At 46.6% G+C, this 25,759-nt stretch overlaps 2 protein-coding genes across 14 annotated transcripts in view; one reads left to right on the forward strand and one right to left on the reverse strand.

Moving 5' to 3' along the window:
- The window catches only part of CPNE1 (copine 1), a 35,151-nt gene extending 19,054 nt beyond the window's left edge, over positions 1-16,097 (forward strand). For all 8 annotated transcript variants that reach the window (XM_025875784.2, XM_025875783.2, XM_025875779.2 and 5 more), the window contains 15 exons: positions 10,346-10,474; positions 10,569-10,748; positions 10,894-10,968; positions 11,052-11,123; positions 11,276-11,356; positions 11,525-11,614; positions 11,728-11,814; positions 11,946-12,032; positions 12,126-12,185; positions 12,262-12,395; positions 12,498-12,552; positions 12,802-12,853; positions 15,039-15,172; positions 15,325-15,561; positions 15,762-16,097. In XM_025875784.2, coding sequence (XP_025731569.1) covers positions 10,346-10,474; positions 10,569-10,748; positions 10,894-10,968; positions 11,052-11,123; positions 11,276-11,356; positions 11,525-11,614; positions 11,728-11,814; positions 11,946-12,032; positions 12,126-12,185; positions 12,262-12,395; positions 12,498-12,552; positions 12,802-12,853; positions 15,039-15,172; positions 15,325-15,561; positions 15,762-15,902 — 1,614 coding nt within the window. In that variant the 3' untranslated portion in view covers positions 15,903-16,097. The remainder of the gene's footprint in view (positions 1-10,345; positions 10,475-10,568; positions 10,749-10,893; positions 10,969-11,051; positions 11,124-11,275; positions 11,357-11,524; positions 11,615-11,727; positions 11,815-11,945; positions 12,033-12,125; positions 12,186-12,261; positions 12,396-12,497; positions 12,553-12,801; positions 12,854-15,038; positions 15,173-15,324; positions 15,562-15,761) is intronic.
- Positions 16,098-18,973: 2,876 nt separating this feature from the next.
- SPAG4 (sperm associated antigen 4) lies at positions 18,974-23,451 on the reverse strand. Of its 6 annotated transcripts, none has more exons than XM_073880498.1 (12): positions 23,156-23,451; positions 22,434-22,538; positions 22,076-22,142; positions 21,847-21,908; positions 21,562-21,605; positions 21,219-21,244; positions 20,990-21,098; positions 20,654-20,729; positions 20,367-20,482; positions 19,850-20,017; positions 19,253-19,342; positions 18,974-19,140 (listed from the first exon to the last, which is right to left on the reverse strand). In XM_073880498.1, exons 1-12 carry the CDS (start codon positions 23,331-23,333, stop codon positions 18,991-18,993), a joined length of 1,191 nt encoding a protein of 396 aa, XP_073736599.1. In that variant the 5' UTR covers positions 23,334-23,451; the 3' UTR covers positions 18,974-18,990. The 6 variants fall into 6 exon arrangements, with proteins under 6 accessions (XP_073736599.1, XP_025731995.1, XP_025731997.1 ...); XM_025876210.2 differs by having other exon boundaries at positions 23,024-23,451; XM_025876212.2 differs by having other exon boundaries at positions 23,043-23,249.
- Between the last annotated feature and the right edge of the window lie 2,308 nt (positions 23,452-25,759).

The following is a 25,759-nucleotide window of genomic DNA, read 5'->3' on the forward strand; positions in this document are numbered from 1 at the left end:
TCTAGTAGCTATGAAAAAGGCAAAAAAAGCCAAGTGAAATTAATAAATTTTAGCCCAGTATATCTGAAATGTTACTATTTCAGTATATACTCTATAAAAATTATTGAGATTTTTTTTGGTACTGTTTTCAATTTATACTTTTCAGCACATTGTGATTTGAACTAAGCATATTTCAAGTGCTCAATATCCACTTGTGGGTAGGAGGCCATCCTTCTGGACAGTACAGATTTAGAATATGAGAAAAGTTATCCCCTGTCATTTCTGTTAGCTGTGTTGCGTCTTTCAGCTGTTTCTTTACTTTTGAGTATTTGAATTTTATTGCATTCCCCCTAACCTTTCCCATTCCTGTTATGTTGGCAGTTTTTTTGAAGCAGTTAACCCAGTTACCGTTTTCATGGGCTACAGTTACCTTTTTCACTGGCTAAAGGGTCTTATATTGTGAAATTATTAATCCACCAGAATCCAGCAGCAGAACTAGAATTTTCCCCATCCCCCGCCGATCCCCGCCCTGCACCCCATCTACAATGGCAAATGGGCAAGTCATTGTATGTCTGTCATGCAATTTCCATATTAAAGCCCTCTCTTTTCTCAACTTCCCTAACGTACAAATTCTGAAGAACAACCCATTTTAAGACTTCCTATGTATCCCAAATGGATTTATTCCTTGCACTATGAAATGGGTAGTTGGCACTGTGAACTTGCATAGTGCAAGAGGGACTTGCACTATGAACAATAGGTAGGTTTCTTTACCCAAGGCTCTGGTCTGCTGCTTTTCACTTGGCTTCTTTATGCCATAGATTATATTGCACACTGGAAATGCACAGGCTCTTGCTGATGTCCTTGCCCAGGAGTTGCTCAGGAAGGTGGTCCAGTACTGTTCTTACACACCTTACTAGGCTCTTTAAAAGAAGGTAGATTAATGGAATGTAGATTTCAGCAGGGCAGACTGGGGGCAGAATTGGCTGCCTGGTAGGTATTCTCTGAAAATTTTGATAAAAATCACATTTTCCTCAGCTGAGCTCTACTTTGCAGAGTTTGTGCTTGTTATTTAAGGTTTATTCCTTTGAATAAACTTAAGTTCTAGTCCTATACATGTGGAGTCTAGCAGTTCCTCTATTCCTGCCCTGATGGGACATATAGGGGAAACGTGGTGGATACAGAATTCTTTTCCCTCTAGTATAAGGCTAGTTGGTATAGGTCATGGGAAGAGGCCACATGAGCCTCACTGCTCATGTGGAGTAGGCAAGGTGGATTTCAGATTGGATTACAAGGTGTGAGCTCTTGCCAAAATGGATGGAATAGAAATCATATTCTTAAGAGTTGTGGTTCATTAGTTACTGTATGTCCCAGGATTAGTCATTTTCTTTCTCTGGCCTCAAGTGTTTTAGGTAAGATTAAATGAGATAATCTTATTACGCCCAGTTTCAAGGTTCTGTGATTCTTTGAACCCAGCCACTCTGTTTCTTTCTGGAAGTTTGTAGGTAATTTGAACCTTAAACTACAGAAAGGTCAGTGGAACTCAAAATTTTGGTCTGGTTACTGCTCTCCTGCTTTTTCTGAGTTGGATAGTCTCACACTGCAGCTTGAGAATTTCATTAGGAGAGAAAAGTAGGGAGGTTCTTCATTCCCACCAGTTAGGTCCTCTGGAGCAGGTAGACCAGAGGCATTTTTCTTGGTTGTCCCATGAACCAACAAGTTAGATAATGGTACAAAGGATCCATTTATGAGCCCTGAGAAGAGGAGCAGTTAACACATTATTGGGCACTTACTCTGTTAGTGTCAGGGAGGGGATACTTTGCATGGTTGCATGGTTGGCCTCATTTTATCCTCACAATAACCCTGTAAAGCTGACACTATTATTATTTTCCCCACCTTACAAGTGGGGAAATCCAGGGGAAGATAAGCAAAGTAACTTGCTCAAAGTCTCATTAATAGTAAGGGTAAACAGATTATTCAGTCATAGGCTGCCTGCCTGACTCCAGAGGCAGAGCCCCTCCTTCAACCATTGCCTGTCCCTGACTTGGGAGATGTGGGAGGCCACTGGCAGCACTCTTCTGTCAGGGGTCTTGAGCCTGCTGGGGAAGGGATTCTGGTCTTGCTCCAGTACTCTGATGTTTATTTTGAAGTAGGCAGGTGGAGGCTTCGTGTAAACACATTCAGAGTCCTAGGGGCAGAGAAGAACTCTCACTTCAATACTGTCCTGTCTTGCTTGAAGGCCATATGTTCTTCTTCAGTTTGCTTCTTTCCCCATATCCAATTTGCTCCTCAAGCTAGGTTCTCTTTGAAGAGTTGGACACAGGTTGTTCAACTTTGGGTAAGTCTTCTGGGGATGTTGTAGTTTGACTTCCAAACTTTTTTGACCTTCACAGAATATAGCGGGATGGGACACCCTGTGACCATTTACTGTACCATATTTTCCTGCTTTTCACTTTTTGTGTGACATTCACATTTTAAGCTTTATAGTATTGCCAAATACGGTAGCAGCCAGACTACTTAGTATTAATGTGGATCTAAACTAAATTATTGCTTAAAATTTTAGTTTTAAATACAATTTTTGTAGCCTGTAGTCATATGTGTGAAAAAGGAATGTATAGTTTTATAGTAAGGATTTACATATTTGGGAGAGTTTGTGACCTGTGAGGACTGTCTTTGGGGCTGCTAATTTAAATTTGGGGAATCTCTGAGTTATAAAGGGATAAGCTGGGGTAAAGAAAAACTTGTCGACCTTACCCATGTCCCTTGAGGCAGAGAAGGAAAGGAACAGTGGTGATGGGCGTAGTTCATCTTTTCAATCTGAAGGGAAAAAGAATATTCCATGGGTGGTGCTCTGCCCATTGGGAGCCTGTGGAGAATTTCCTGATTGGCTTTCAAGACTTGATCGAGCATCTGAGCTGCTCCAGCATGCCAAGGTAGGCAACAGGAGTGTGATCATGGCTTTGGTTTGTTGAAGGAGTGATCCTGGCACCCGGACATTGTGGTGCTCTATTCTTCCTCTTCAAAGCCTGGAAATGGGATTGAAGGCTGGTTCCTTTCTTTGATAGGCTTTTGGGAAGGGAAGAGGGCAGTGTAATACCTGAACATGAAAGACCAATGAGTTTCAGCTTGACTGGCACTGAATTGGATCCAGGAGAAGAGATGTGTTCATGGATTTATGAAGACCAGAATTAGAATCTCCAAGGCAGGGGAGGGGATGCCCTAGAAAATGGACAAGTCACTCCCTTTTGGCAGAGTGAGTTTCCCTATCAACAGTGGTAAACCAGCTAGCTGTGGGAAGGAAAGCTCTGATTTTATCATTTGCCCAATTTTTGTGGCTTAAAACTTTACCAAATTCACTTACAAAATTACTTAATATTTAACACTTGTCTCTTGTAAAACCATACAAGCCTGCTCCAGCACACTGCTGCAAGCCTCCCTCGAGGTGCTTTGAATTGCTATCATGTGCTTAGGTCTATGCTGTGCGAAATAGGAGATGCTGAAGCAGTGTTTGTTCTAAGGATGTTATTTTACAGACAGGTGAGGAGCTGGAAAAATTGACAATATAGTTGTGGTGTGGATTGAGTATAGTAGTCCAGAGTGAGAAATTGTTGAGAGATGGAGATATTGTGAAAAAGAGCATATGAGAGCTAGGCTTGAAGGATGATGATAATAGCTAACACTAATTGGTAATAATAGTTCTAGACTGTGCTAAGCACCTTGCATACATTATATGAATCTTCCAAAAAAAGATGATATCCCCCACTTTTGAGGAACCTAAGGCTTAGTATTTTGCCTAAATTACGTAGGTAGGACATCATTTTGGTGGGTGTGTAGTAGTATCTCATTGTGGCTAGGGAGAGACATAAGGCCAGTATTTGGAGCCTGGTCATTTTCACCACAGGACCCATATTCTTTCCCACTACATCACGTTGCTGGTGGATATAAGAAGGAAACTTCTTCAGGAGAGGAGGGTATGACTATAGTCCAAAGTTCTAGACAAGGTAGGAGTCAGAATATTTGAGTTTTGGTCCTCATTTTGTTTAGCCATGTATGTGACCTTAGCTAAATCACATTTTACCTCTCTGACTTGAATTGAGGGACTTGGATTTAAAGGATCACTCAGTTCCTTTTTATTTCTAACAATGGAGAAGAGCAGAGGAAAGCAACCTACAAGGGAGAGCAGAAGGGAACAAAGCTTCAAGTGTTAGAAAGCAAAAGCAGAAAAGATTGGTCCTATATACTTAGTTGTTTCTGTTTGCAGTTCCTGACTAGCACCAAATGGAAAGGTTGGGAGTGTTGGGAGCACATAGAAATAAGCTAGTCTTCTGTGTTGAGTGTTCCTAAAAAGCTCATTTCTCCCCTGATGGCTTCAGCAGCAGGCTAGGACTAAATTTGGGTCATTTCGAAGATCCTTGGATTATCACTCCTTTCCTAGCAGTAATTCAACAAATATTTACAAAGCACCTGCTATGTGTGAGTCACTAGAATGGGAGCAAGACAGATCTCTGGTCCCTTCTCTTGTTGAATTTATAGTCTGCTAGAGGTAATAGATAAACAAGTTGCACATTTTGATAGGTTTATGAGAAGCTGAGTTTTGTTGGGTTGGAGTCAGAGAAGGTCTGTGACTTTGTTGAACTGAGAATGGAAATGAAGAGACCAGTTAGGAGACTTACAGGCATCCAGGCAAGATAAGCTAGTTCAGAAGAGAGCGTGCACACACCTGGCAAATATTAGCCAGATCTCTCTTACAGAGAAGTAAGAAAATTTCTCAGACTTTTACTGACTCACTTAAATGTGATATTTAATATGGTTTTGTAAAATTGGAGTCCTATAAAGGAGGCTGAAAGTCCCATGAGATTAATTATAATGGCACTAGATGAAAAGTAAATGAGTCTGGCTTAAGGATGTAGCTGTTCAAAGGATATAGGACAGAAGAGTGACATGAACTAGGAATTCTAATTCTGTAAGATTTCTAAACAGAGGTAGGCTTGGAAATAAATTCTAAAGGAGATCAACAGGATTTGGGAGAGATTAATAACCCCAGGCATTAGATAATTTAAAGGGACTATGACTCAAAGGATAGAAAAGTACATATTGTAAAGATTTGCTTATAAAGAATTGCTAATTCCAGTGAGAAGCAAAGCAAGGAGGTTGGTAATAAAACTGGTAGCACAGGAAGCTCTGGTCTCTTAGAAATGGAATCCAGTCCCATATGTACATGTAGGTCCACAACATTCTGGTTGGGGTTTTAGTCTGGTCCAAGAAGAAACTGAAAAAGGATAGAACAGGACCAATCGTGGGGAAAGGGTAGACATGGTAATAGACTAGGAAAGAATGCTCTTATCTACCAGAAATTTGAGGCCTAGCACCAGAAGAAGCCACCTGGCCCACTGCCAATGTGTCTTCCCCAGATCAAAAGCTTCTCCCTGGGATCTTCTGAGAAGTCAGAGTGAGGGAAAAGGCAGCAGCTCCCTTTGTTGCCTGTAACCTCACCACCACAGATAATTACTGGTAATACTTTTGTAGTTCTCAACAAAGTGTCAGGGATAAACCCAGAGTTCTCCACTTTGAGTCCTCCACTTAAATTTTTCCCCAGCATTTTATTGTGAAAACTTTGAGCGTACAGAAAAGTTGAAAAAATTATACAGGAAATAGATTCTACAATTTAAATGCTCCTATATTTGTTTTACCACATATCCATCCATTTTATTTTTTTCGTGCATTTCAAGAAAATTGCAAACATCACACTTCACCCATACGTATTTCAACATGTCTTGCATTCATTATTTCGTACAGGATTGTTGGGCAGGGGGAGGTGGTAACATTTACATAAAATAAGATATATACACCTTAAGTGTACCATTAGATGAAAATGAAAAATGCATTCATGACTCACATTCCTATCAAGGAACTTTTCCATTCCCCCTAGAGTTATCTCCTGTTGCTTCTCAGTTGATACCTGCCCCTCCCCTGGGGGACATGAGAGGAACAATCAGTATTCGGAATTTTTTTCGCTGTAGATTAGTTTTGCCTGTCTTAAAACGTTATAAGTGGAATTTGTGTATTTTATGCTTCAGATTCATCCATGTTGCAGATATTAATAGTTTGTTTCTTTTTGTTACTGAGCAGTTTTCTAATACATGTATAAACATGTTGGTTTATTCATTCTCATTGATGGACACTTGAGCTGTTTCAAATTTTTGGCTATTATGAATAAAGCTGCTATGAACATTCTTGTACAAATCTTTTTGTGGACATAATGTTTTCTTTTGGATAAAAATCTAGGAGTGGAATTGCTCTTGGACTAGATGTGTGTTTGGTTTTCTAATAAGCTGCCAGACAGTTTCCAAAGTGGTATATTTAATGCTTTCACTAACAATGTATGAGATTTCCATGCCCTTGCCAATACTTGGCATTGTCAGTTTTTTTACTTTTAGCCATTGTAGTGGGTATGTGATAGTATCTTGTGGTTTTAATTTGCATTTCCCTGATGACTACTGCTGTTGATCACTCTTCCTTTGCATATTTCCAATTCATCTATTTTCTTTTATGAAGTATCTGATCAAATTTTTTTTTGCCCATTTCAAATTTGTCACTTAATTGAGTTCCAGGAGTCCTGAATTTAAGTTTTAAAGCTCAGTTGTATAAGATAAGGATAGAGAAGACTTACTGCTGGGACGGTATTTCAAATGGAAAAGGCCTCAAAGTTGGAGTTGAGCAAAAGCAAATGTTACCATTTATTCAGTAAATGATTATGGGTACTAACTACATACTAAGCCCTGATACTAGGGATACAGCAATAATACCCAGCCCTAGTTCCAAGGAGCCCATAGATTATGAGGGTAGACAGACAGAAGTCAAAATTTTGATATGGCAGTTTCAATGTTATATCACTAATATTTAATTTACTGAGTACCTGCTATAGGGTAGGTACTGTTATAGATATTGGAGATAGATTAGACAAACCAGACATGGTTCCTACTCTAATACAGCTTGTTTTCTCGGGTATCTATGGAAGAAGACAGTGCAGAAGCTCTGATAACGGAGTGAGATTGATGTTGTGTGTATGTGGGTCAGAAATGGAACCTGGCTGGAACATACTTGCATGGCTAGGTGATTGGTTAAGTGTCAGGTCTTTCAGGGAAGGCCTTGTAGATCACAGTAAGAACTTTGGACTTTTGAGTGTTTGGGGATGCCATTCCAGAGTTTTAAACAGAGAAATGGTATGGTCTAGTTTCTGTTTGGCTAATAAACACAGAAGTGTGTGTGTGTTTGAAGGAAGATGATGAGGAAACCATCTTCTAGAGGAGAAATAATAAATTTTACTTGGGGAATGTGGGCGAGGCTTCACAAAGCAGTAATATAGCAGAACTTTGGATGACAAGGCATTTGAGAGGTATCAGCGTGTGTATGTTCCAGGAACCAGAAATAGCTTTGGATGACTAGTTGGTTGGGTGGTGGAATAGCAGGAGGTAGAGCAGACTGGGAAGGGCTTTGAAGGTTGAATTAGGGATGCAGGGTCACCATATTACACAATTACTGAATTCTGTGCAGGTGTACTCTCTGGAGTTGTGCTACAAAGTGGCATTGCTAGGGAGTTTGGCTCTGAACCTAAGGGCCATGGGCATCTGTGTAAGACTTCTAGTTAAGATAGAAACTCTGGAAGCTGACACAAGGAAGACTAGCTGAGACATTGTTAAGGAGAAGCCAGTGAGGAGGCAAGAGACATTGAGCCCTGAAATTAGGGGTTGTTAAACCAGAGGGCTTTGAATAGTCAAGAGGACTTGAGTTGTGGATTGGGGAAAAAAGCTAATGAAGTCCTTTAAAAAACACAAAATAAACTATAAAATATTGAAATAATACAGAAGTGTATAGAGATTATAAAATCCTCACCTTCATTCCTCTTCCCTGAGGTGTACCTCCAAGTTGCAATTTTTCGTGTGCCTTCCATTTTTCTGTATATTTATTTTGTGTACCTATTCAAATCTATTGTATATACACATACAGTTGAAGTTTAAAATGGAGTCATACTTTTCTTACCATTTTTTGTGACTTTATTTTTTCATATAATACCAATATAATATAGTTCTGCCTTGTATTTTACCTGCTGCTCAGCATTCCATTGTTTTAATGTACCATAATTTACTTAGTACCCAATAGATAGACCTTTAAGCATTCTCAGGTGTTTTACTGGTTTCAGCAATAATGAAATGAACATTCTTCGTTTGTTTCCGTTCTGTGCAAACACTGCCTCAGAGAACATGTGAAGTGAGAAGCATGGAGTCAGATTGTGACTTGGGGAAGTTGTGGTCCCACTCCTTTGGGAGTATGTGTTTTTCTCTGGATCTGTTTGTAGGGAACTTCCAAAGTGGGGATGGACAGGCAGGTCAGAGTCTACAAGCCACATTCTAGGGGCAACATTGAAAAGAACTGGGGCTCTTATTCCAGATTTTAGCTGGGGATTTCACTGCTTCCAAGTATCAGATGGGTTCTCAGAAGGAGATGGAATAAGGCTTTCCTTGTGGAAGTTTAGGCTGGGGAGAAATAGGACAAATAGGTAGAAATGAGAATTCCAACAGACTTGAGTTGGTTTGGGTAGGACTTTATGGAGCAGGACTATCGAAATGGATTAGAAGAGTGGTGGATTTTCCATCGTTGGATGCTTTCAAGCAGAGACTGAGGTGCTAAGAGCAGGCAGTATGTGAAGCAAGCCAAAGTGTAAGAGTCATTCCAATGTTGGTTGATAATAGCACCCCAGATGGAGACCATGAGGCGCCAAGATGGGAACAGCGCTGTGGGCTAGGTTGGGGGAAGGATTGACTGAGGGTCAGTTTAGGGGAGGCTAAGGCTGGAGGCATCCTGGGGTATAGTGAACCTGGAGTGCTGAGTGAAGCTGGGTGAGAGGTGTGATGTCATCTGCACTTTTGGTACAGTCTGCAGGTGTATGGGTCAGCGGGACGCAGGGATAGTAAGGAGTCTGAGGGTAATTGTTATGGGGACTGTAGGAGGAGGGGCTACATGGGAGTTATGGTGATCTGTGCAAGAAGATAGTGGTTCAGCCGAGGAGATGAGTAAATTGGAAAAGTTGGTGCTCCTTGATTGCCAGTTTGGAGATGGCTGGGCTGGGAGCTGAGGCTGAAGATGGCCATTTGGATTTCATTCAGCAAATATTATCTAGGTGCTTGGGATAGAGCAATAAACAGAACAGACAGATATCCCTTCCCTCACGTTTACTTTCCCTCAGTTTACATTCTAGTGGGGAAGAGAGGTTATATATTAGACAATCAGTGATAAATGCTAAAAAGAAAAAGCAGGAAACGGGTATGTGATGCGTCAGTAGTAGTAAGGTTGAAATGTTCAAGTACCTAGAAAAGGAGAGCCTTTTCTTCATAATAAGAAGATGATTTTGAATAAAGACTTAGAGGGAGTGGGGAAACAGCAAGCCATGTGGATAATATGAGGGTAGAAACAAGCTTATTGGAGGAATGGCAGGCAAGCAGACCTGTGTGTTCAGAATGGAGTGAGCAAGAGAGGTGTTAGGAAATCAGGTTAGAGAGATCTAGATCTTTCAAAACCTTGGAGACCATGGTAGACTTACATTTTTTCTAAGTAATGGGAAATCATTAGAGGGTTTGGGCAGATGTGTAACATACCCTGACCTACGTTTTAACAGGATCACCTGGTTGCTGTATTGGGAATAGTCTGTTGGTGTGAGGGTGGAGGTGGGAATGGCGTAGGATAAGGGAGACCAGTTAAAGAGGCTAATGCGCTAAGCCCGGTGCCTTGGACTGGGTAGTGGCAGTGAGACTAGTGATTGGCCATGAGTAGCTGATTACCCACTAGGAGAATCAGTTGGGATCCTACCACCACCTCAAGATGCAGGGCCTGAAAGGTAGTGACAAACCATTGGTGGAAGGAACTTTTTTGGGGAGTTGGATCTGGATCATGGTCATGTTGGGATTAGAATTTTGATTAGGGTCTGATCTGGGGCCAGTAAAGGGTCAGAGTGAGATTCATTGGTCTCAGAAGATCAGGGTTGGATTCTGGGTCTTGGGATCCTATAATGGGATTTTTGGGGTGAGGACCAGTTTGGGCTCAAAGTTGTTGATGAAGGCCAATATACTTTTTCTGCATCTTCCCATCATATTAGGGTTGGTTGTACTCACCATGTCCTGTCCCGTTGAGCTCACCTGAGGGGATTAGAGGAGTATGGAGGCTCTAAGGCCTTCTCTTTCTTCGGTGTCATGGAGCTGGATACAGGCTCAGCCCTGCCTGGGGGAAGCCTGCTGGCCTTCCCAAGCTGGGACATATAGTCAGGGAAGGGTAGAGAAGGATCCTCAATGCTTGACTCAGGTCCTTTTTTTCCCAGATGGCCCACTGCGTGACCTTGGTTCAACTATCCATTTCCTGTGACCACCTCATTGACAAGGACATCGGCTCCAAGTCTGACCCACTCTGCGTCCTTTTACAGGATGTGGGAGGGGGCAGCTGGGCTGAGGTGAGAAGGGCCTTGGGGGTTAAAGTTGTGGAGGACAGAACTGTTTTGAGGGTAGAGGGTGCGTGACTGTGATGGTACTGGCCTCTGCCCACAGCTTGGCCGAACTGAGCGAGTACGGAACTGCTCGAGCCCCGAGTTCTCCAAGACTCTGCAGCTTGAGTACCACTTTGAAACAGTCCAGAAGCTCCGATTTGGCATTTATGACATAGACAACAAGACACCTGAGCTGGGGGATGATGACTTCCTAGGAGGGGCTGAGTGTTCCCTAGGACAGGTATGTAGGGCTAGGGATTAAAATACTTTAGACATATGTTCCGTAAGAGCCCTAACAGCCCAGACTGTCTGGAATGTGTGGGGGTCAAGCAAGACCTAACCCTGCCTGAGATTTTGCTCCCCCACCCACCCCTGCTTTGCCCCAGATTGTGTCCAGCCAGATAATAACTCTACCCTTGATGCTGAAGCCTGGAAAACCTGCTGGGCGGGGGACCATCACGGTAAGGAAGAACTCTGTAGGGGAGGAGGGTTACATCAATGAGGAATTCATGAGGGGATACAGTCTCCTGCCTCCCCTTCCTAGGTATCTGCTCAAGAGATGAAGGATAATCGTATAGTGACCATGGAGGTGGAGGCCAGAAACCTAGATAAGAAGGTGTGTCTAGAAGGAAGCCCTGGGGGTTTAAGAATTAAGGGACAGGGATGGTGTTCCTGGGGGTTTAAGAACTAAGGGGGGGCGGGGTTGGGGACTGGCAAAATGGTTGTCTCTCCCTGAGTCTTATACTGGGGTCTCTGTGGCATTGACAGGACTTCCTGGGGAAATCGGACCCGTTCTTGGAGTTCTTCCGTCAGGGTGATGGGAAATGGCACCTGGCATACAGATCTGAGGTGTGAGACCCCTGGGATTGGGTGAAGTGGGGTAGGAGAGACTCTCCTGGGGCTTGTGATTACCAAGGTTTGGAACAGGGAGAAAGAAACTGCATATGGATAGAGAAGGATGACAGCTCCCCATATGCCAGCCCAGAGCTCACTAGAGGCCTTGCTCTCCACCTTCAGGTAATCAAGAACAACTTGAACCCTACATGGAAGCGCTTCTCTGTTCCCTTTCAGCATTTCTGTGGGGGAGACCCCAGCACACCCATTCAGGTGAGGAGTTTGCCTCCTGACTGGACATGGGGAAGGATTTATTCTTACCTGCCCCCTACCCCTGGTCTCTGTATACACATACACACCTTCCCCCACTCCCCCCACCCACACAGGTGCGATGCTCAGACTATGACAGTGATGGTTCACATGATCTCATTGGCACCTTCTACACCAGCTTGGCCCAGCTGCAAGCAGTTCCGGTGAGTGCCAGCCCTGCTCAGGGGTGTTAAGGTGGGTCTAAAGGACTGTAGCCTCAGGGAGAGAGGGAGGGCAGGCCAGTTCCAGGTGATGCTCTGGGAGTTTCCTACCCTAATTTTTCTTTCCTCACCAGGCTGAGTTTGAATGTATCCACCCTGAGAAACAGCAGAAAAAGAAAAGCTACAAGAACTCTGGGACTGTTTGTGTCAAGATTTGCCAGGTGAGGCAATAGCCCATGTGACCCAGGCTCTGATCCCTGTGCTCCATGGCCCCAATCCCTTCACCCCAGCCATGATCCTGGTTTCATCTGCAGGTAGAAACACAGTATTCATTCCTGGACTATGTGATGGGAGGCTGTCAAATCAACTTCACTGTAAGTTGCTTTATCAGGGATAAGAGAACAGATCTGGGTCTCAGAGTGGTCTTCAGCTCCCCTCCTCCCCTCCTAGGTGGGCATTGACTTCACGGGCTCCAATGGAGATCCTTCCTCCCCGGAATCCCTGCACTACCTGAGCCCAACAGGGGTCAACGAGTACCTGACAGCACTGTGGAGTGTGGGCAGTGTGATTCAGGACTATGACTCGTGAGTAACTTTTCTCTTGCCCATTCCCCTCCCTGCAGATGCTTAAGCCTCTGGGCTCACAGTCCCCTCCTGTCTCTTCTCCCACTCACTGTCTTCCCACAGGGACAAGCTATTCCCAGCATTTGGATTTGGGGCCCAGGTACCCCCCGATTGGCAGGTGAGCACTCTTTTTGCCTCCCCAACTCCTATTTTCAGTGTCAGGGTCCTGATTTGGGGGGATGTGGTCGACTTGCTGTGTGGCACCCAACTTTATGTGGAGATGCAGGGATGTATCCCTGCAGGCATGTGTATAACATGTTCAGGACTACATAGCTCCTATACAATGCTTGGAATATACCATAGTGTCCTTTTTCTTTGCACATAGATGGTCATGGAGAAAGAACCTCATTTTCATTCTTGCCCTCAGGTCTCCCATGAATTTGCCTTGAACTTCAACCCCAGTAACCCCTACTGCCCAGGTAAGTTCCTTCAACCTCCACCGTAAGGCAGATCTGTCCACACCTAGAAGGCCAAGCCTATGCAGACAAGGGAGTGTGGGGGTAATGGGGCAGATACCTGACTCCATTGTCCAGAGTAGTGGATTTTAGAGCTAGGTCTCTGGACTCAAATCTAGGTCTCAAGTCTTTATCTTGCCTCTTTCTGAAACCATGTGACTTGGGGCCATTGTGCTTTGGCTTCATAAAAACGATAAATACTGTAGGATATTGAATATTTAAGGAGAGGATACATACAGACTTTGAAGCAGTAAGCCTGGCACATACTAAGCGCTCTCTAAAAAATGGTAGCTGTTATTGTTACCTTTGCCTGGAAGCTCACTGGTACCTGTCTGGGCATCAGTGGAAGCCTTGGTGCAGCTCTTTTCAGGGTGCTTTTTGCCGAAGCTCTTTTGTCTAGAGAGGGCCAAACCTTGTGATTCCCTAGTACCCCCACATGGGCAACAAACTAAAGGGGAAAACTTGACCTGATCTGACCTGGGTTTTTGACCTGAGTTCAGACTTAGAGAAAAGTTGTGAGAGTAGTTATAGGGGGTTTAGGTCATTGGAGCTCAGTGGTCAGGGCCTGGGTCACAGGGGCTATTGTTTACCTTCTTTGTCATTCAGATTCTGTCTCCCTTCTGCTCCCTCCCTGCCCCCCCATGTATATAGATACAGCCATATGTCTACATATGTATGTACATGTATATATTTATGTGTGTGTATACACATTTTTTTTTCCCTGAAATGTTTGAGAATTATAGTGAATATGCCCTGCCCCAACTTTGCCTCTGTGGCTCCACCAACTTTGCACCCTTCATCCCTTAAATATTTCAGTGTATGTTTCCTAAAATCAAAGACATTCTCTTATGTAACTGCAGTACAGTTCTCAAAATCAGGAGGTTAACATCAATACCATTATCCAATCTAGGATTTATTCATTTTGCCAGTTGTCTTTTACAGTAAAAGAAAATCTCAGATCACATAATGCATTTGTTTGTTTTGTCTTCCAGAGTTGTTCTTGTCTTTCACGATATTGACATTTTGTAAAATTACAGGCTAGATAATTTGTAGAATGTCCTGCAGTTTGGGTTTACCTGATACTTCTTTATGATTAGATTCAGATTATGCACTTTTGGTGGGCATATTACAGAAACGATGCTATGTGTTCTCTCAGTACCCCATGTCAGGAGGCCCTGATGTTGATTTATCCTATTACCAGTCTTGTTAACCTTGATCACTTGGTTAAGGTAGAGTCTACCAGGGCGCCTGGGTGGCTCAGTTGGTTAAGCGACTGCCTTCGGCTCAGGTCATGATCCTGGAGTCCCGGGATCGAGCCCCACATCGGGCTTCTTGCTCAGCAGGGAGTCTGCTTCTCCCTCTGACCCTCTTCCCTCTTGTGCTCTCTATCTCTCATTCTCTCTCTCTCAAATAAATAAATAAAATCTTAAAAAATAAAAATAAAAAAAAAAGGTAGAATCTACCAGGTTTGTCCGCTATTTGTAATTAATAAGTATCTGTGGGGAAGATAGCATGAGGCTATATCCATAGAGGCGCCTGGGTGGCTCAGTCGTTAAGCGTCTGCCTTAGGCTCAGGTTATGATCCCAAGGTCCTGGGATCGAGCCCTGCATCAGGCTCTCTGCTCTGCGGAAAGCCTGCTTCTCCCTCTCCCACTCCCCCTGCTTGTGTTCCCTCTCTTGCTGTCTCTCTCTGTGTCAAATAAAAAAAAAAAAAAAAACCTAGTTACTCATTAACTAGTACCCTATAGTTTTAGCACCTATTGATGATCTTTGCAATCAGTGATTGTCAAAGATTTTGTAATTCCTCCTACATTTATTAAGAGTTTCCTCTTCTTTCCCATTAATTAATTATCTAGGGATTCTTATTATATGGATTATAATTCATTATTTTATTAAGTGGGTTATAATCTGATGCTTAACTATCTTAGATTTGTTCAGGGCATCCCCTTAATCAGATTTAACTCAAGTTGTGATTTAGGGCAAGTGCCCTTCTCTTTGTTCTTAGTTCTCCCATCTGTAGGATAAAGTTAAGTACCTTGGGTTATAGGGGTGATTGAATGAAATGCACCCAGGTTCCCAAATCTCCTCGGCCAGGGTGGGGTGATGTCAGGATTGGTATTTTACAGTGTTTTTTGCCTTCATTTTCTAGGCATCCAGGGCATTGTGGATGCTTACCGCCAAGCCCTGCCCCAAGTTCGCCTCTATGGCCCCACCAACTTTGCACCCATCATCAACCATGTGGCCAGGTTGGCAACCCAGGCTGCACATCAGAGGACTGCCTCGGTGAGGATCATGGGAGGTAGTGGTGGTGGTGTGCTGTCTTGGTCAAGGGTTCCCTTCAGGGATATGTAACAAGAGACTTCTTATCAGTATGGGAATGTGTGGCTGGGGTGTTTAGAAGGTCTGCCTCAGTTTGTGAATGGACTTATCCCCAGCAATACTTGGTGCTGTTGCTGCTGACTGATGGCGCTGTGACAGATGTGGAGGCTACACGTGAGGCTGTGGTGCGTGCCTCCTACCTGCCCATGTCAGTGATCATCGTGGGTGTGGGTGGTGCTGACTTTGAGGCCATGGAGCAGCTGGATGCTGATGGTGGACCCCTGCGTGCACGCTCCGGGGAGACAGCTGCCCGTGACATAGTGCAGTTTGTGCCCTACCGCCGCTTCCAGAACGTGAGTGGGGGCAAGCCTGGGGGCAGACCGGATCTGGGAGTTTACCCCTCTCCCTCTCTTGAGTGGGGATACTCACCCTTGCGGTGGGGCAGGGTTGGGTGTTGGGGTTTATATCCTTTGTATCCTTTTTTGGGTATGAAATGTAAACTTTGGGAAGCTGTTACGGATCACCACTGACCTTGCTCTTTTTCTTCTGGCAGGCCCCTCGGGAGACACTGGCACAGACTGTGCTCGCAGAAGTACCCACACAACTGGTCTCCTACTTCAAGGCCCAAGGTTGGGCCCCATTCAAGCCACTTCCACTGCCAGCCAAGAGCCCTGCACAGGCTCCTCAGGCCTAGATTCCCTTAGAGGGTTGGCTGTGGCTCGTCCTCAGCCTTGTGTCCCCAAGGTCCCTGTGGGCATGGCTCAGTCCTGCACACATTGCCCAGTGCTGCACTTTACATTTTATACTTTTATATTTGCTCCTGCTGTTGCTCTTGATCCCTCCTGCTTGCCCCTGGAATCCTTCATTTAATAAAGATCAGTGAAGACCACTGCTTTGCCACCACTCTGTGTTTTTGAGTGGGAATTTACTATTAGCCGTGTTTATTTTCCCTGAGTCTCAGTTTATCCCCCTTAGAGGTTGCTGAGTGAAGGACACCTCTGACATCATAGCCCTAGGCAAAGAAATTGGGTATTCCAGGCCAGAAGTCTAGAGACACTTCTGTAGGATTGAGTGTGAGCCAAACACCCAGCCTGCCCTGCCTTAGGACAGGGCTGAGCTGGGAACACAGACAAGGAGGGAGCAGTGGTGGTTCAAATCCTAAAGATAGGCTACAAACCTGAATCTTTTTAATAGCTAATTTTTTTCTTACTAGAAAATTAATATGTATTTTCATATAAAAGAAAAAATACAGAAAAAATAATATCCAAACTCCCATGTGCCAAAAACATATTCAGTGCATATTTTTTAGTCCGTCATGCAAAACTATATACCTGTTTTTTTATTTTACAAAAATGGGATCATATGCATACTATTTTAAGATGCTTTAAAATGTATGCTAGTTAGTACAAAATTATTTCAAATATAAATACTGTATAAGATAACAGAGCAGGTGAGGGTTTCTTTCTTTCCTAGGTCTGACCTTTTTTTTCCCTAAGGATATTATACATACTCTTCGCACCTTGTTTTTATAACATGTTGGGTGTCTTACCCATTAGAACTTATTGGTGACCTTATTCTTTTTAATGCATATATATTATTCTGTGTATGAGTATCTTATAGCTTATTTAGCCAATCCCTTATTTATTGAGATTTGGGTCCCCTCCAATTTTACAGTATTACGAAGTGCTGTAATGAATATCCTTGTACATTTACCACAATATTTCTGAAGGATGTTCCTAGAAGTAGAAATGCTAGGAATGTGCATATTTAAAATTTTAATAGATACTGTAAATTGCCCTCCATAACAGTTTTTTGTCCCTTTATCTGTTAACATGACAGGCAAAAAATATTTTCATTTTTAGCTTGAATTTATTTAATTTTGAAGGCAGGGTACCATTTCATGTGTTTGTGAGTTATATTTCTTCTGAATAGCCTATTTATAGGTGTTTTTGTTGTTTAAGCCTTTATTCTTATACATGTTGAAAATATTTCCTCCCAAGTTATTGCCTTTTCATTTATAGTATCTTCTGATCCATAGAACTCTTTTGATATGGAAGTTTATTATGTATACCAATCTAGCTTGCTTTTTAAGAAATTATCCATATATCATTAATTATTTTCCATGATATTAAACATTCCCTTAAATGTTACCATTTCTTTTGGACGCATTTTTGTAGCATAATTTATCTTCTTGTGTGGGGTGCCTGGGTGGCTCAATTGGTTAAGCGTCTGCCTTCAGCTCGAGTCATGATCCTGCGGTCCTGGGATCGAGTCCCACGTCAAGCTCCCTGCTCTGCGGGGAGACTGCTTCTCCCTCTTCCTCTACCCCTCCCCCTGCTTGTGTTGTCTCTGTCTCTCTCTCAAAGAAAATCTTTTTTAAAAAATTGGTTTATCTTATATACTACTTCCAGTTTTCTCTTTATAAACAACAGTGTGATGAATATCCTTAAAAGTATTATCTTTGATTACATTGATATATTCTTCGGCTCCGTTCTTAGAAATGGAATTACTATGATTAAAGAATGTAAAAAATTTTAAGGCTTTTGGTTCCTCTTGTGAAACTGTCCTCCAGAAAAGCTGTATTAGTTCATATTTCTAAACTTAGGCTTTGAGAGCACTCAGTAGAGTTATTTATTTATTTAATTTTATTTAATTTTATTTTTTTAATCTGGTATTTACTTATTTGACAGAGAGCACAAGCAGGGGGAGCAGCAGGCAGAGGGAGAGGGAGAAGCAGGAGGGAGATCCCAGGACGCTGGGATCATGACCTGAGCTGAAGGCAGATGTTCAACCAACTGAACCACCCAGGCGCCCCTCAGTGGAGTAATTTAAATTACAAAAGTAATATCCTGAAAATTTAAAGGAATGGATATGCACATACTTATGCATTCCACTTCCTAGAGATGTAACAGCTGTTCATAATCTATATGTATATACTTTCAATGCATGAACACACTGGGAAGGATCCTAAGAGGCAAGATGGTGCATGTTCCTTTGCTCAGGCTGGTCCCCGTTTTCTATTCTCTGTCCAGGTAGAACTCCTTAATCTTTTGATGCCTGTCTCCTCCATCTTTTATTCTTCCAATTCTACTTTGACCGTTAGAGTAAAGAATTCGTGGATCAATAAAGAAATTGTTTCCTGGAGCATCCTCCCTCCTGTCAGGCTCCCTGATGGCAGGGACCGATGAACACTTACACCACTTGTACTGGGCCTTGCAGTAAAGACAGCCTGAGATGGGGCTAGAGGCCTCCATCAACTCTGACTCTGATGCTTCCTACAGGTTCTCAAGACTCCTTAGTTTTTGAGTGTTTACTTCAAGAAAAGGGGTAGTTAACTTCTCCACCTGCACCTAGCAGGAGTTGGGGGGACTTTCCCAGAGGGTAGGGGTAGGAAGCAAGGTGCACAAATATGGCTTCAGGCTGACTGGCAGCTCTGAGTTACAGAGGGTGGCCTCTGGAAGAAGGTAGATTTGGGTTCCACTGTGGCACTGTTCCCTTGAGTGTTTCGTGACCTGGGCGGTTTCCCCCTCTGGGGTTAGGATTAGTTAGATAATGTGTAGAATGTCCAGAGCACCATCTCTTGCACATGGTAAGTACTCCAAAAACATAAGCTGCTATTATATTGATCTGAACTTCTCCAAATTAAGAGGGTGCATTGGAAAGTAGACCCCCTACCACCATATTTATATACCAAAGGCAACCAGAGCCCTCCCCACCCCACCTAAGCATGGATCCAGCTTCTTTGAACACAGACCTGCACTCTACTCCAACAATGAGCATGTTTAATGGGGTTCCCCTGTGGCACTGTCTCCTGCCCCCTCTGAAGTTCGCATGCCGTGGGCTCGGACCCGATACAAGCATGTGAAACGGGGGTGGCCCCAGTTGCTTAGAATCTGGATCTTCACCTTGGGAAAGGCAGTTGGGGGATCATTCTGGGGAGACAAATGGATCATGCCAAGGCCTGCTGTCCCAAGGGCTGCCTTCCTCTCCAGTCTTCCTTTGCTGTCCCATTCCTTTAGCACCCTCACCCCCAGAGACACACACCTGTAGGTGGAAAGTCTGAATCTCTGATTTCTCCACATCGAAGGTGAATTTCCCCAAGAAAACTTCAGTCTTATCATCAATCTGGAGGCCCTGGTGGGTGAAGAGTGAGTAGAGGGAACAGTGAGGCACAGGTGGGAGAGGGAAAAAAGCAACTTTATGGAGGACCTACAATGGCAGTAGTTGTATGCACGCTCTCATTTATTTTTTGGTGTTAGGGTAGTGTAGTGTGGGATGAGGGCTCCAAGAAACCAGGTTGCAGTTTAGTCCGCCAATTGTTAGCTGTGTGGCTTTGGCAAATAAGATCCCCTTTCTGAGCATTACTTTCCTCATCAGTGAGAGGGGAGATGATAGCATTTCTTAGGTTGTTGACTGGATGCAAGGAGATGATCCATGTAAAGCAAAGCACAGAATAAGTGCTCAATAAAGCCATACCTAATGTTTGGATATGATTGTAATTATAACCTATAGGCCTGAGAGGCGAGTGGTAGTATCTCCATTTTATAGATAAGAAGCAAAGACTCAGATAGTGACACCAGTTTCCATGACTGGTACTTTCTAGGCAAAATCCCCCACCTCCTTAGCCTCAGCCCCACTCACGTAGACTGCGAAGTCGCGGGGGGCGCTGTTGGCTCCCCCGGTGTGTGCCACACTGGGTGGTGGGTGCTGCAGGGTGATGTCGCTCAGTTGCACACGACCCGGTAGCCGGATCACCACCTGGCCCTGGTCGCCCTCAAAAGCCCAGCAATTCCCAGGGAACACATCTGGCTGCAGGCGAGCAGGTAGACCTTCAGAACCCACCGACAGAGCTACTCGGCCCTTCCCCGGCCTGGGCGTTGGTTCAGGTAGCCCCCCGTCCCCCCCAGCTCAACCTCTTCGTCGGCTCCGCCCAGTCGTCCACCCGGAGTCCGGGTGTCTGTCCAGCCAGATCCTGTTCGGTGCCCCAGTCCCTAGCACCACCAGGCCCCGCCCCCAACCGCTCCCATTCTCTGCCAGGCAGGGCCCCGCCCAGCGCCACGCCCTCAGTTCCGCCGGGTCCCACCTCCAGGGAGCTGTGCGGTCCTTTCCCAAGCATCCCGCCCCCGGTCTGGTTCTGGGATCCAGGTTCCAGGCCCACCTCCAGGATAACCGTTGGCGGCCGCGCGTAATTCCAGAAGCTGAAGCGATTCCAGAAGTAGGCAGTGTTCGCATCCTCATAGTCGTGTGATGTCTTTTCTAGGTCGATGGAGGCCCCTGGAGCAGGGAGAAGCCATCATTCAGAGGCTCCCAGGCCTGACAGACAGCTGGGGCAGGGTCTCCGAGGTCGGTCTCTTTGGGCCGGGCATGTGCGTAGGTCTGTCTGTGTCAATGTCTCCGCCCCTTTCCGTGTATCTGAGTCTGTCTTGCAGTGTCTCTGGGTCTTACCCACAGAGCTCAGCGCATAGTCGGGTTTCCTCACAAAGTCTTCATTCAACCTCTGGAATACAATCTTGGCCACTCTCTGAAAAGAGGGAGGGCGGGTCCTGGAGGGACGGAGCTTGCAGGCAGATTTTTCGGGGGGCAGAGTTCTGGGACTCGGTTCTCTGGGTTGGATTTTGTGGGCCCTGGGAGAAATCCCAAGTCAGGGCTCTGGGGCGGGGTTTACCGCTCGGGACCCAGGGAACGGGGCTCCGCAAGGGGTTTCCAAGGTGGACCTTGGACTGAGCAGTGTGCGGAGCCACGGGACGACACTTTGGACAGACAGGAGGCTGCAGGCCTCACCTCGCTGTTAGCTGCGCGAACGCTGGACACCTCCTTGTGTAGTTTATCCAGCTCGGCCTGGAGCTGCTGCAGTTGCTGCCCCTGGGAGCGCACGCGCTCGTGGTACTCGCTGCGGGCGGGAGGTTGGCGCGTGTGGTTGGCTCACTGTCCCCCTGGGCACTTCCCGTAAGGCCCCGCACAGAAGCGCATTTGAGCCCCCTAATCCCCCACCCCAGTAGCCCTCTTTCACCTTAGAGTCAGCATCTCCTGAGGTTCCTATTGGAAGGAGGGAGGGACAAAATACAGCGCTGCTCAGCTCCCACCCACTCTCTTCTCCCACATCAGCCTGGGAGCAGCCGGACTCAAAGGGCCTTCTTTTTGAGGACTGCCGCCCTCCCTTCCCTGACCTGCCAGGACCTCTCAGAGACCCCCAACCATCTCTGGGCACAGTCCTTCAGAAATCTGTTTATATCCCTTCCTTAGGATTAGAGCCTCCAGCGCTGTCCCCCTCCCACAAACCAAGGGGACCCCCACAATCTCCAGGGTTATACCCTGCCAACCACCCACCCTGGGATACAGTTGCCCTGACTCACATTCTCCAAAGGAGGGACCAGGTACAGCAGCCCCCACCAGAGTGCTGGAGAAAGAGGAGTGGTCTAAGGGCAAGCCGAGGGAGAGGGTTTCCCTGGCATAAACGGGTGGTGAGGAGAGAAAAGGCTTGAGGGGGGCTGCTGCATCTGAGGGGGGCTAGTGGGCTCTGAAGGGGACTGTGAGCAGCTGAAGGTGTTGAGTGGGCTAAGGGATATAGGAGAAAATGTGCCGGGTTTGGCTGCAAAGCAGCCAGGGCTGGGGCCCTAGGGGATTCTCCACCCCCTCACCTGCCAGAAAGAGGCTCAGCAGTGACACAGCCGTGAGCAGGAAGCGGATGGAACAGACCTCCCTGAAGAACCGGAGGGAGACTGAGGCCCGGGACCCTAATGCACCCCGCAGCCCCACGCCAGGTCCTAGACCCAGCTTCCGCGGACACGACTCAGCCAGGTCTGATTGAGTCAGGCTCAAGCCTCCGCGGGTCCGGCCCTGCTCCCCGCCCCATTCCCTCCCTCTGACCTGTACACAATGACCAGCACGTCTCCTACCAGGGACAGCAACACGCTCAGCACCTGCAACAGCAGGTCTGGGGAGAGGAGAGGGGGCTTAGAGGAAGGGCAGGGCTGAAGAAGGGCTCAGAGAGCGTGGGGTTTGAGGTTCAGGAGGGGCTTGGGAAGAGAGGGTTGGGCTAGGAGAATTAGATGGGGGCAAGGAGAATGAGTTCACGCTAAGAGAAGGTGGATTGGACTCAGGGAAAGGGCTGGAGACTGACATGGGATCGGGGCTCAGAACGAGCAGGGTCTCTCAGAAATGAGAACTGGAGTTCAGAGAGGGGAGCCAGAAGGTCAGAGGGTTTCCAGGCTGGCCTGGCCCGTACTCAAGAAGTTCTTGGACACGCGCGGTGGAGGCATCTCCTGCCTCAGATCCAGGGTTGAGAGAAGGTCGAGCTGATCTTCAGAGACTACGGGAGAGCCAGCCAGTTCTGCGGGAGCCCAAGGGCGCCATTGGGGCCTTGCGCAAGGCAGGTCTACTCTTTCCCCGAGACCTGGCCGCAGGTTCCCCAGGCCAGAAGCGGGGCAGCCTCCACGGGCACTGGTCCCACCGCATCCCCACCCTAGGTCTCTCTCAGCGCTCTGGGGCCCCTTGCTAAGTCAAGACGTTGATCCCCCAGCGGAACGGAGGCCCCGCCCCCAGGCAAGTCTTGGTGCTGCCCTATTTCTCTGTAGCTACTTATGCTAACACCGAGGCCGCGCCTCCTCAGTTGTGTCCAATCACAGGATTTCCCTGCCCCTTCCCAGGACCGTCCATCACACCGAGGTCCCGCCCCTTAGGGAAATCGTATTTGATGCCTCCCCTCTTCGCCCTACAGGCCCCGCCCCTTAGGAGGTGTCCAGATAGACTTAATCCCGATTCCATGCCAGGCCCCGCCCCCTCCCTAAACTCTCCCGGGTTCGACCCCGCCCGCACCCGAGGCCCCGCCCCTCACGGTTGCCGCGCCACAGGCGGTCGGCCCATTGTGGCTCCGAGGCGCCGGCTTCTGCCGAGAGCTTCCAGCCCATGTGGTTCCTCCGGGCACTCCTGCGCTCAAGGCGGGCTCACCGCAGCTCGAGCCCCGGGCTCTTCTGCCCTCGGGCTCCCCGGGCCCCGGCCCAGCTGACCGGTGCCCGCTGCTGTCCCCCGAGGTGACGCTCACTGAGCTGTTGCTGTTGTCGCTGTAGAAGTTGGGCGTGTGCTTGTGAGGGGAAGTGGCCGAGCCCGGGCGAGGGCTCCGCCGCATCCTGACCCCGGGGCGCCCTCTCACGGACGCCAAAGTTGCCGCCGCAGCCGGCAAGGCTCTCCCTCAGCGGATGTGCGCCGCCGGGACGCGACGGACCCTGTGTGCAGCCGGCGGGCCCCCCCCCTCTTGATTCAACCCTCTTGATTCAACCCTCTCCCCTGTAGCTGAGCCCGGCTGCTGACGTCATAAAGGAGCCTAGGGTCTCTACGGAACTCCCTGAGGGTGCGTCACAGAGCTAGTCGTGACGTCCCTGGGAGCCATGGCAGTCTCTTATTCTTTCCCATGTTAAAGCAAGCGATGACATCACATCACTTCCCAGAAGGCCCTATCTTATGCACTTGTCATAAAAGATTATCCCTCTTCCTGCTTAGTTTTTCTCCTCAGCTCATATCACCAACATGCTGTATATTTTACTTACATACATATCCTATCCTTTGCATGTCACACCCACCAGAACGTAAACTTTATGAAGACAGGGATTTTTGTCTTGTTCACTAGTGTATCCTCCAGGACCTGGGGGGGGGCCTCCTTGTCCCTCTCCCTCTGCCTGCTGCTCCCCCTGCTTGTGCGCTCTCTCTCTCTCTGTCTCTCTCTCTCTCTCTCTCTCGGTCAAATGAATAAATAAAATCTTAAAAAAAAAAAAAAAAGAGGAGGAGGAGGAGGCAGGGAGTCACCCAGGGCACTTCTTTTTCTTTTTTTAAGATTTTTTTAATTTATAGCGAGAGAGAGAGAATGGTAGAGAGAGCACATGAGAGGGAAGAGGGTCAGAGGGAGAAGCAGACTCCCCGCTGAGCAGGGAGCCCGATGCGGGACTCGATCCCAGGACTCCAGGATCATGACCTGAGCCGAAGGCAGTCGCTTAACCAACTGAGCCACCCAGGCACCCACCCAGGGCACTTCTAAATAAACATTTAGTTTTCTTTTGCCGGGCAAACCCTTCAGGCCCCTCCACTTATCCTAGTCCTCAGGCCAGAGAACTCTGACCTTGGGATCTGTGCTTCCCTCTCCCAAACCCATATTCACCAGAGGCCCGTGGTGTGAGAATTCAGTCCCTATCAACCACCATACCCACACTCAGACCATCCATCTTGCGTTGCAGAAAATGGAATGAGGAATCCCAGATGGTCACAGCCAAGAGACCAGAGGTTCCCACACTCCTACTGTGCAACAGAATAGAAATTCAGGTTCCCAGATACATTTTGAGATTCTACTTCAGCATTTCTTGAGTGGGTGCAGGAATGTGCACTTTTAACAACCATGTGTGTGATCCTGATTAAGGAGCACACTTTGAAAAGCAATGCAGTGCATTCTATGCACATTACACAGCTAGGCAAATAGATCCAGAAAGGCGAAAGGAGTTTCTAGGGTCCACACAGTGTATGATAGAGATTAGAATTCCAAAATCTTGCCCTCGAGCCCAATACTTTCTGTCACATCCCAACTTCTTTGGAATGTTAGGAAGAGAAAGTGACAGTTCTTAGAAGGGTTGAGGGGGAGCGAGAACTTGCCAGGCTGTGTTCCTGCCCAGAAGGGGAAGTGCCCAGGATGCCTGGGTGGCTCAGTTGGTTGAGTGTGTCTGACTTTGGCTCTGGTGGTGATCCCAGCATCCTGGGATCAAGCCCAGCATGGGGCTCCCTGCTCAGCAGGGAGTCTCCTTCTCCCTACCCCTGCTCTTGTGCTCTCGCTTGCTCTCGCTCTCTCTCTCTCCCTCTCAAATAAATAAAATCTTAAAAAAAAAAGAAGGGGAAATGCCCACATTAGTTTCCAGAGGGGTGGCATCAATACTCTGCTTGATTAGATGCCACAGAGTTTAGGGGTGAAGGGAGGGAAAGGCCAAGGCACTGCAAGCTAAGAATTCTGGTCCCCTCTCCGCCTTCCTTTGGATCCCATTGCCCCTATCTGTCAACTGGGGAGGTGAAGCCTTCCCCCAACATCTGGGGCCTTAAGGTCTAACCTGGACCTTACTTAAAAACAGAACAATCCATGCCTGATTATCTGGGAAACAGGTAGAACAGGGCTTTCCAACCCCTCTGTTGAATTGGAGAAGCTGAAGCACAAGGAGGGACTATGTCTGGCTCACGGCCCACACAGCAAGACCCAGCTCCTCTGAAGGTCTAATCTTATCTCTGCTGCTGCCTGATACATTCCTTGTACACAGGCCAAAATGACAAATCTCAGGTTCCGGAACCCACCCTGCAGTCCTTCCTCTGGATGTCCTTCTCTGATCAACTCCTGTCCTCGAAGCCCATGTTATTTTACCTATTTATTTTTTTAACTAGGCTCCATGCCCAATGTGGGCCTTGAACTCATGACCCTGAGATCAAGAGTCACATGCTCTTCTGACCGAGCCAGGCAGGTGCCCCCTCAAAAGCCCATCTTAAACGCTGTCTCTTCAGGGAAAGTGCCTCTGGCCTCCCTCCTCTTGA

This window comes from Callorhinus ursinus, unplaced genomic scaffold (assembly GCF_003265705.2).
Source record: "Callorhinus ursinus isolate GAN/ISIS: 27379988/994484 unplaced genomic scaffold, GSC_fseal_2.0 scaffold38, whole genome shotgun sequence".
Classification (NCBI taxonomy): Eukaryota; Metazoa; Chordata; class Mammalia; order Carnivora; family Otariidae; genus Callorhinus; species Callorhinus ursinus.